The sequence below is a fragment of the Bufo gargarizans genome, chromosome 3 (genome assembly GCF_014858855.1).
Source record: "Bufo gargarizans isolate SCDJY-AF-19 chromosome 3, ASM1485885v1, whole genome shotgun sequence".
NCBI lineage: Eukaryota > Metazoa > Chordata > Amphibia > Anura > Bufonidae > Bufo > Bufo gargarizans.
In genome coordinates this window covers 246030085-246040670 of record NC_058082.1, presented here as the reverse complement: position 1 = coordinate 246040670, position 10586 = coordinate 246030085, and the positions used below count along the sequence as shown (strand labels likewise).

Genomic DNA, 10586 nt, shown 5'->3' with positions numbered 1-10586 from the left:
ATTTTTCCAGCATTTGGTCAGTAATTGATCAGTATTGCTAAGGCCAAAAGAAAACAGGAGTGGGTCCAAAACAGAGATGACTTGTGATTGGAATATTTGCATGTCTTCTGTGTTTTGTACCCACTCCTGCTTTTAGCTTCCAAATCATGAGCAAATCCTGATGCAAAATACTGACCGTGTGATAGAGGCCTTGTGGATGCTCCAAAGACAGAATCTGTTGTGTTTTTCATTTTTAAGTTCTTCTGACAGATCAGAAGTGTGAAATCTGTTTTTTTTTAATATCTCTTTATATTTTTTCCAAAAAGATGTCATTTATAATGCCCATAAAATGACAACCACTGCTTACATGCTGTTTACTTATATATATATAGAAAAATCTATCCTTGCCATTACCACGCTCTTCATGTCACTTCCAGAGATTGGTCTGGTCACACCAAGAAGTTTCCCATCCTCTATTATCTAAAATTAGTTGTAATAAGTTGCCTACAATGAATGATAAAGAGACACAGACACATTGTTTGCTACCTCATCTGGTGACTTTTATTTATTAAAAGGGCAGAAATTTTGAAATGGCCCTGTTGATGGAAAACCCCTAACTCACAAAGAGTCGTCCTTCAACACTCAGGAGAGGAAAAACCCCCAGTGGAGGAAACCTCTAGGGAGCCATGGCTGAAGGACTGCCCCTCCCCTGGGCAAAGGGGTAAAAAGTCAACATTTTATGTGAAGTAGCTCTGGACAATCAGGTAAATGCCATGTCCAGAATTGAGAACAGAGACCGAGCCCGGAATCTGTCTCTTGATGCAGCAGATTAAATATACATCTGACTGCGGAAAGTCCGGTAAGTGTCATATCCAGTAGCGAGAACAGAGACCAAGCCTGGAATCTGTCTCTTGATGCAGCAGATAAAATATATATCTGACTGCGGAAAGTCCGGTAAATGCCATGTCCAGTGGTGAGAACAGAGACCAAGCCTGGAATCTGTCTCTTGATGCAGCAGATAAAATATATATCTAACTGCGGAAAGTCCGGTAAATGCCTTGTTCGGTATTAAATCCAGCAATGTCCAGATGGTTTTAGTTGTCTTCCTGGCACTCCGCCCCTGGTTCTTAACCTTAGATTTTATTGGGGGTTTTCAGGGTCCTGGGTCTTTTTCCTCAGAACAATGGAGATGCCTTCTCGGGACAACTCTAATGACAAACACTGAGAATAAAAGAAAAGGGAAATTTATCATAAAAAGTCTTTCTTCAATATATTATCATTAAACAGCTTACTGGGTGCATGAGACCATCATGTGTAATCTACTCACCTGGAAATCTGTATAATTCATGACAGGGTAAACTGTCAAGCCAAAGAATCCCGTCCACTCACCCACCAGGCCTGTTATAGAGAAGATCTGCAGAAGAGAATGGGATGGAATAGAAGATATTAGTGCCCAGCAGTACTCACCAGTAGTTCTGGTATGGAGTTGGGTGGGAGGATCACATATCCACCAAGAGTTTCTATATCACTATTACATAGGACACATGTGGTTACTTAAGATGGCAAATAGAGACATAAACTCACCTCTTTACAGCTATCAGTGGTACATAGAAGGAAGAAGCTGCCCAAACCTACAGCAACTGGAAGGAGATGTTAAGGAGAAGTAACAGAAGTCTATTAATATTGTGTTTTCTATACTGTCATGTCTCATCTATGCTGCAATGAAGTCACTGGAAGCAGATAATCACCAGTGTATCCAGCACACAACATTAAGACGTATATTGTAATCCACTTGGAAGGTCTTAGGGAAATCAATATAGATATACTAAGGCCAAAACGCCCAAAAAACTACCGCTTAGGACCAACCAAAATGTTATTAAAATGTAACTTGTATTTCTTAATAACTTAAAATGCAAATATATCTACACAAATAATTGTACCAGCCGGCTATAAAAGGATACAGATTAGCAGTGCCACAATGGTCACCAAGGTTGATGCCAGTCTAATGTGGCACATGCAACGACTGCTGAGGGATCTCTTGTACAGGCATATAGATTGACACAGGTTGTATATGGCAAAAGTGAAAAATGCCACTCCTGAGCTGATCCTGTGGACGAGGGGATTGGTCTTCATCTAGAATGTAGAGAGAGAGATATAAATGTCGCAATGAGCTCGTTATGGAGATCTTAGAATGCAGAAGAGCAGAGTCCGCAGGTGGAGTGCAATTACACAGGGGCAGTAATACCTAAGGATAGTTATCAGGGGGTATCATGGTAATGTATGCTTCATTTGGCACTATGCCACTGAGCATCAGACACTATGGGGGAGATTTACTAATAGTGTCACAATTTACACTAAGAATATGAATTACTAAATGGGGCCCCAGCCCAGTATATATGTAATACCGGGCCCAAGCATTGACCCCTCTACATGTAATTGTTCTGATTCCTCTGTGTATTTATACTTTATCTAAAATCTGACTAACCGAAAATGCGCCGGTCAAGGCTGTCCCAATACATGCCAGCCATCCCATGGCATAGAGGATTCTCTGGCCGATGATATGTCGCTTCTCTGATGGCTCAGAATGAATGATCATGAACCTGTATTTGATGGAAGCGATGCCAGCTCCTGAAATAGACAATACATGTTATCAGTCAGAGATTTCCATAGGTCATTTCTATAAACACTTGCAATAACCTTCAGGAGTCAATGATGATTACAATCTCTAGTGATGGCCACCGCTCAGTGCTGGATAGTGATCATAGATCTGGAGTCACTGAGATCTTCATCATGTAGTCTCCCTATAGGAAGCTGCATCCACTTACCTACAATGGATATAACCATGAAGACGACTGTGAAGACCACCGATTCGGGGAATTCTTCTCCCGTGTTACTGTGAAATAAAGCAAAATATTGGAAGTTACTAGGACATGAGTCGGAAATATCTCATCAAGAGCAGAGGAGAATTTATGCACTTTTACCTCCCCTGCTATATATCTATTACTTCCCCCAGTACACCCAGTGATATGGTCCCTGCAGAGAAGCAGAGGAACTGGGTAAAACTCGTTAAGAAATGAATAATTATTACTATCATCACCACCATTATTATTATTATGACATTTATAGTGGACACATTGATGTTCTATAGACTTATAGTCATTGTGATATTTTCCACATAAACAATAAGATGGAGCTTATTAATAATCCACTAATAGTAATTATAATGTAATAATGCCCTACCAGGAATGATACCGCAGTAATACTAATAATTATACTACACAATCAGGAATCTGGCCCCCGTCTCCTCTTACCTGATGTATGGATATTTTGAATGGCCTAAGATGACAGTAATGGTGGTCGTGGAACAGAGACCTAATAGCATCCATATGGACAAGAAGATAGGCAAGAATGCCAAACCCTGGATCTCCATGATGCAAAGAAAAGATTTGCTCAGCAAAAGCAAAAGCCAATCTGTCTCTCTGTGTATTCACAGTTAATTTGGCCAAGGTAAAGTCAGCCAGTGGTTTTTCTAGGCTCAGAACTTGGTGATGTCACTAGCTTCTGTGATGTCATCACATATGCTTGAATCTGATTGGTCCTCAGGCTCCTCATTAGTTTTTGTGATGTCATCGATGTTGTGTCATTATCACATATGCCTGAATATGATTGGTCCTCATTATTATATACTTTATAAATGGCAGAATCTCTTAGTTATACAATGACAGATCACACACTACCATATCACTAGGTGACCAACCCTGCTGCAATATCTGCCCCTCTGCCTCTTCCATTTAGTAAGTGAAGGCACCATGAAGGTATCTGGGTTCTGCAGATGGCACTGGGGGTGAAATTGTTACCTGTCTCATCTCCCCTCTCAAGAGGCAGACTGGAAAAAATAAGAAAAGTGGCCCCGTTTTGTAAATGAGTCCAAATTGATGGAAGGCAGAAGAAGCAATACTATATTGTGGCACATTATACCACCCCAACAAGCCATCACAAAATACTGCCAGAAGCACAAAATGCATCCCCAAAAACATCCACTGGCTGGCCCTCTGGGCATCGGTCCACCAGGAAATTTCCGTGTAAGGTCTATGGTCAATCCACCCCTGACGCTCTCCTATCCAAATTACTCCTAATATAAAGCCAGAGATTGAGGTTGTAGGCATTTATTTTTACACTATATCTTGGGGGAGGGGGACAAGGGCTGGTGTTTTTTTTGTGCCAGAGAAGATTTTTTTAATGCAAATCCGGCTCTGCCAGTGTTATGCTGCTCCTTTGTCTTCATGTTATCACACAAGCTGGTAATTATTACAACAGCAAAATCTCCTCAAAACCATACAATATACTGAACCAATGAGGATATGGAGTAATTTAAAACATAACTTTTACTAGTTCCAAAAATAAAATAAATGAGGCTCAAACGATTAACCATAAATTGGTGATAAGGAAAAAATGTATTCTTACCACCTCTGGCGTGTGTTGCTGATTCTTTCTTTCCAATCCCAAAGGTGTAGTAATTATCCAGCAAATTTTGCTTAACAAACACAGAGCACCAGCTCCGATAGGGGTGACCTCATCTGGAACCTGTCCTTCAGTGAACGTATCCCTAAAAAGCCCTCACTCTATTCCCATGGGGCTGGTGCTCTGTTTTTGTGAGGCAGGGACATATAGCCCCTTTCCTACTTACACATATTGTTTTTTAAGGGTAAGATAGTTATTGTCCCTATGTAACAATCACAGCGTCCAGCCAAGATATTATTATTTACGGACAGAAAGATCCAGGATTTTCAAGATAATTACTACCCCTTTGGACTTGGAAAGAAAGAATCAGCAACACACGCCAGAGGTGGTAAGATTTTATTTTTTCCTTATTACTAATTTATGGTTAATCATTTGAGCCTTATTTATTTTATTTTTGGAACTAGTAAAAGCTATGTTTCAAATTACTCCATATCCTCATTGGTTCAGTATGCTCCTTAGTCCTCCACTAAGTTTTGAACTCATTTGAGTGGAGCAGAATCATTGACCGCCCGCCTGTTTTACATGATATTTTTTCACACTTGAAAGTATATCAAAGGAGAGTGTGGGACAAGATGTTCAGTAGAAGAATGGTTTCCGGATCAGGATGGAGCCAGCAAATGCCATTTCATATGGAGGTAGGGCCAGATTTAGGGTTCCAGAAGTACGGAGTACTCCATTTATTTGGGGCCCACTAAAGCAAAGCTTTCCTCCAACACACACTGGGGGACATATGGAATTATAACACTGCTTTAAAATAATTTAGGAGGATTTGTTAATGCAGCGTGCACCATACACTACCATATCTGCCAGTATTAATAAGTGGTTTCACCCTGAAATTTTTGAAAATTGTGGACACACTCCTTTCCTAAGACTCCACCACCTTCCATGTATGCCCCCACCCCTTTCATGATGCGTCCTTCATTCCCTGTGTGGGTATTTACAAAGCCCTCTGGGAATTCAGGAGGTGTTCCCTTTTTGGGAGCCTCCTGTATGTTTCAGGAGAGTTGCCAACTCTTCTATATACATACTGTAAGGGGTTACACTCTTAGGTAGGGCGGCGATGACAGATTCTCTTGCAGACCGCAGGGTTAAAGTCCAAATGTTGCTTTATTTATCACACTCCGGCAATACAGGCAACCCCAGTTATAATTCACTGAATAAGCTGAAGGTCCAGCACCACAAAACATAAACCAAAATAAACACCTGCCCGTCTGGGCTCTGGCTAATACAGTGAAGTTTCTAACTCACCTATTCACACAGAGAACTCGGCTTCTCTAGCCAGGCCTAACTCTCCTAGACTGACAGCCTGGACTATGCTTTATTTCCCCTTGACGATCCCAGCTGGCTTCAGCTGGGGATCCCTCAGGGTAGGGGAAAACCTGTCCCGGAATGGGGTGGACTGGGGAGGTCCCTCTACCAATCCTACCTTCTCCCAGTCCAATAAAATCCAGCCCATAAACTTAACAAAACTGTCTCAGCAACCTACACATTGCTGAGACCATTTTAACCTTCTGGATTTTATTTACCTCACCCAGTTGAGGAAGCTGGGTGGGATATACACCCCTTCCAGGGCTCTACCATACACTTTTCTGTTCACCTTACCACAATACCTACTCACAAATACTCACTAAACGTATAACTTAATTACATCCCTATATGTCCATTATATGAATGGGCAGGGCGCAGGGGCGTAACTATAGGCGAAGCAGGGGAAGCGTCTGCTTTGGGGCCCTGACCCCGAAGGGGCCCATCCAGGAGGAGGAGGACTAAAAGATTTTTTCAGGGCCCCCTCAACAGTATTACACAATGAAATTATATACAGTGACAGTATAGACAGTGTACAAAATAGATGGAACAGCGGCCGGGCCTGGTCTGAGAGAGCGATCTTTACTAGCCACAGGAATGGGGGCGGCATGAAAGGAAGGGGTTGTGAAAAAATTACTGGGAGAGGGGGGCCCCATTCAAAAATATGCTGTGGGGCCCAGTAATTTCTAGTTACGCCACTGCCTCTTCTGGCCTGTGTTCCCACCAGCCTCTAGTGGTGCTCGTGTTCTTATTTGGCCTGTGTTTCAGAAAAGTTTATGATGGGATTCAAATCCATGACCTTCTGTCAGTTGCATATCATTGTGGTGCACCTTTCACAGTGATTTATATACGTTCGAAAGCTTTTTTTGTCATGTATTAGTGGGGGAAAAGAAAAAGGGCTTATTAGCCGTTGTGTGGTGAAGTGAGTAAATTACAGCCCTTTTTGGCGTGTATTAGTGGCAAAAAAAAGTATTATTTGCCGTTCATGGCAGCCGTTATATGTTCTAAAGCTCCTTTTGGCATTTATTAGTGGCAAAAAAAGTATTATTTGCCGTTCACGGCCGTAGTTATATATTCTAAAGCCTTTTTTGGCGTGTATTAGTGGGGAAAAAGAAAAAGGGCTTATTAGCTATTGTGTGGTGAATTGAGAAAATTAGAGCCCTTTTTGGCGTGTATTAGCGGCAAAAAAAAACTTTATTTGCCGTTCACGGCCGCAGTTATATGTTCTAAAGCCTTTTTTTGGCGTGTATTAGTGGGGAAAAGGGGGGGGCTTATTAGCCGTTGTGTGGTGAAGTGAGAAAATTACAGCCCTTTTTGGCATGTATTCATTTCCTTTTTATTTACTTATTTGATCTAACAGTATGTCAGACAGAGAAATGCCAGGCCCTGCACCGGCCTAAGCTTTTCTGGTGCAGGCACAGATCGCAGCAAAGTAAGGGGGCATGGCAACAGGGGTCACTTCGAGAGGCCTGAGCTCTCACCTGTCCTCAACCTGCTTCTGTCCTTTTCTGTTCCTTCAGCCAGAGAAGTACTATATGCTGGGGGCTCAGCTCCACTATACAGTATGCGTGCACTCATCCAACGGCGCAGAAGCTGAACGTGCTCCTGGCCAAGTTGCTGGTACTGCAGTCCCTCCTTTTCCAAGTGGTGGACTCTGCACCTTTCAGAGAACTGATGGCTTGTGCCGTGCCAAGGTGGAGAGTCCCAAGACGTAATTTATTTGCCAAAAAGGCAGTACGATCCCTGCACACATATGTAGAACAGAAGGTGGGCCAGTCCTTGAGCCTGTCAGTGTCTGCTAAAGTGCACAGCAGCGCCGACATGTGGAGCTGTAACTATGGTCAAGGACAATATACAGTCAGGTCCATAAATATTGGGACAATGACACAATTTTAAATTTTTTGGCTCTATACACCACCACAATGGATTTGAAATGAAACAAACAATATGTGCTTTTATTGCAGACTGTCAGCTTTAATTTGAGGGTATTTACATCCAAATCAGGTGAACGGTGTAGTAATGCAGTTACTGTTTGCATATGTGCCTCCCACTTGTTAAGGGACCAAAAGTAATGGGACCAAAAATAATGGGACAATTGGCTTCTCAGCTGTTCCACGGACAGGTGTGTGTTATTCCCTCACTATCCCAATTACAATGAGGAGATAAAAGGTCCAGAGTTCATTTCAAGTGTGCTATTTGCATTTGGAATCTGTTGCTGTCAACTCTCAAGATGAGATCCAAAGAGCTGTCACTATCAGTGAAGCAAGTCATTATTAGGCTGAAAAAACAAAACAAACCCATCAGAGAGATAGCAAAAACATTAGGCGTGGCCTGCTCATATTCAGCCAAATGCTTCAGAACTCATTGGACTGTGCTTCACAGTGCAGATGGACAATGACCCAAAGCATACTGCAAAAGCAACCAAAGAGTTTTTTAAGGGAAAGAAGTGGAATGTTATGCAATGGCCAAGTCAATCACCTGACCTGAATCCGATTGAGCATGCATTTCACTTGCTGAAGACAAAACTGAAGGGAAAATGCCCCAAGAACAAGCAGTAACTGAAGACAGCTGCAGTAGCGGCCTGGCAGAGCATCACCAGGGATGAATCCCAGCGTCTGGTGATGTCTGTAATTGACTGCAAAGGATTTGCAACCAAGTATTAAAAAGTAAAAGTTTGATTTATGTTTATTATTCTGTCCCATTACTTTTGGTTCCTTAACAAGTGGGGGGCACATATGCAAACTGTTGTAATTCCTGCACCATTTACCTGATTTGGATGTAAATACCCTCAAATAAAGCTGACAGTCTGCAGTTAATCACCTCCCGACCGCTGTACGCACCGATGCGTCCGGGAGGTGGTTGATTTACTCCTCCTGGACGCATCGGCGCGTCATCTTGCGATAGCCGAGATTTCCTGTGAACGCGCGCACACAGGCGCGCACGCTCACAGGAACGGAAGGTAAGCGAGTGGATCTCCAGCCTGCCAACGGCGATCGCTCGCTGGCAGGCTGGAGATGTGATTTTTTTTAACCCCTAACAGGTATATTAGACGCTGTTTTGATAACAGCGTCTAATATACCTGCTACCTGGTCCTCTGGTGGTCCCTTTTGTTAGGATCGACCACCAGAGGACACAGGTAGCTGTGTAAAGTAGCACCAAACACCACACCCCCCCCTGTCACTTATTAACCCTTTATGAACCACTGATCATCCCATATAGACTCCCTAATCACCCCCCTGTCATTGATCACCCCCCTGTCATTGATCACCCCCCTGTAAGGCTCAATTTAGAGGTCCGTATGATTTTTACGGATCCACGGACACATGGATCGGATCCGCAAAAAAGCATACGGACGTCTGAATGGAGCCTTACAGGGGTGTGATCAATGACAAGGGGGTGATCACGCAAATAGACTTCCTGATCACTTCCCTGTCATTGATCACCCCCCTGTCATTGATCACCCCCCTGTAAGGCTCCATTCAGACGTCCGTATGATTTTTACGGATCCATGGATACATGGATCGGATCCGCAAAACACATACGGACGTCTGAATGGAGCCTTACAGGGGGGTGATCAATGACAGGGAGGTGATCACCCATATAGATTCCCTGATCACCCCCCTGTCATTGGTCACCCCCCTGTCATTGATCACCCCCCTGTAAGGCTCCATTCAGACGTCCGTATGATTTTTACGGATCCACTGATACATGGATCGGATCCGCAAAACGCATACGGACGTCTGAATGGAGCCTTACAGGGGGGTGATCAATGACAAGGGGGTGATCACGCATATAGACTTCCTAATCACTTCCCTGTCATTGATCACCCCCCTGTAAGGCTCCATTCAGACGTCCGTATGATTTTTACGGATCCACTGATACATGGATCGGATCCGCAAAACACATACGGACGTCTGAATGGAGCCTTACAGGGGGGTGATGGGTGATCACCCATATAGATTCCCTGATCACCCCCTGTCATTGATCACCCCCTGTCATTGATCACCCCCCTGTAAGGCTCCATTCAGACGTCCGTATGATTTTTACGGATCCATGGATACATGGATCGGATCCGCAAAACGCATACGGACGTCTGAATGGAGCCTTACAGGGGGGTGATCAATGACAGGGGGGTGATCAGGGAGTCTATATGGGTGATCACCCCCCTGTCATTGATCACCCCCCTGTAAGGCTCCATTCAGATGTCCGTATGTGTTTTGCGGATCCGATCCATGTATCAGTGGATCCGTAAAAATCATACGGACGTCTGAATGGAGCCTTACAGGGGGGTGATCAATGACAGGGGGGTGATCAATGACAGGGAAGTGATTAGGAAGTCTATATGCGTGATCACCCCCTTGTCATTGATCCCCCCCTGTAAGGCTCCATTCAGACGTCCGTATGCGTTTTGCGGATCCAATCCATGTATCCATGGATCCGTAAAAATCATACAGACGTCTGATTGGAGCCTTACAGGGGGGTGATCAATGGCAGGGGGGTGATCAATGACAGGGGGTGATCAGGGAATCTATATGGGTGATCACCTGCCTGTCATTGATCACCCCCCTGTAAGGCTCCATTCAGACGTCCGTATGTGTTTTGCGGATCCGATCCATGTATCAGTGGATCCGTAAAAATCATACGGACGTCTGAATGGAGCCTTACAGGGGGGTGATCAATGACAGGGAAGTGATTAATGACAGGGAAGTGATCAGGAAGTCTATATGCGTGATCACCCCCTTGTCATTGATCACCCCCCTGTAAGGCTCCATTCAGACGTC

The 10586-nt window shown here is 43.7% G+C and overlaps 1 protein-coding gene across 1 annotated transcript; it reads right to left on the bottom strand.

The window, feature by feature from the left end:
* Positions 1-1119: 1119 nt before the first annotated feature.
* LOC122931509 (DNA damage-regulated autophagy modulator protein 1-like) lies at positions 1120-3409 on the bottom strand. The gene is made up of 7 exons (XM_044285574.1): positions 3291-3409; positions 2805-2872; positions 2465-2607; positions 1941-2112; positions 1564-1619; positions 1307-1393; positions 1120-1200 (listed from the first exon to the last, which is right to left on the bottom strand). Exons 1-7 carry the CDS (start codon positions 3407-3409, stop codon positions 1120-1122), a joined length of 726 nt encoding a protein of 241 aa, XP_044141509.1.
* Between the last annotated feature and the right edge of the window lie 7177 nt (positions 3410-10586).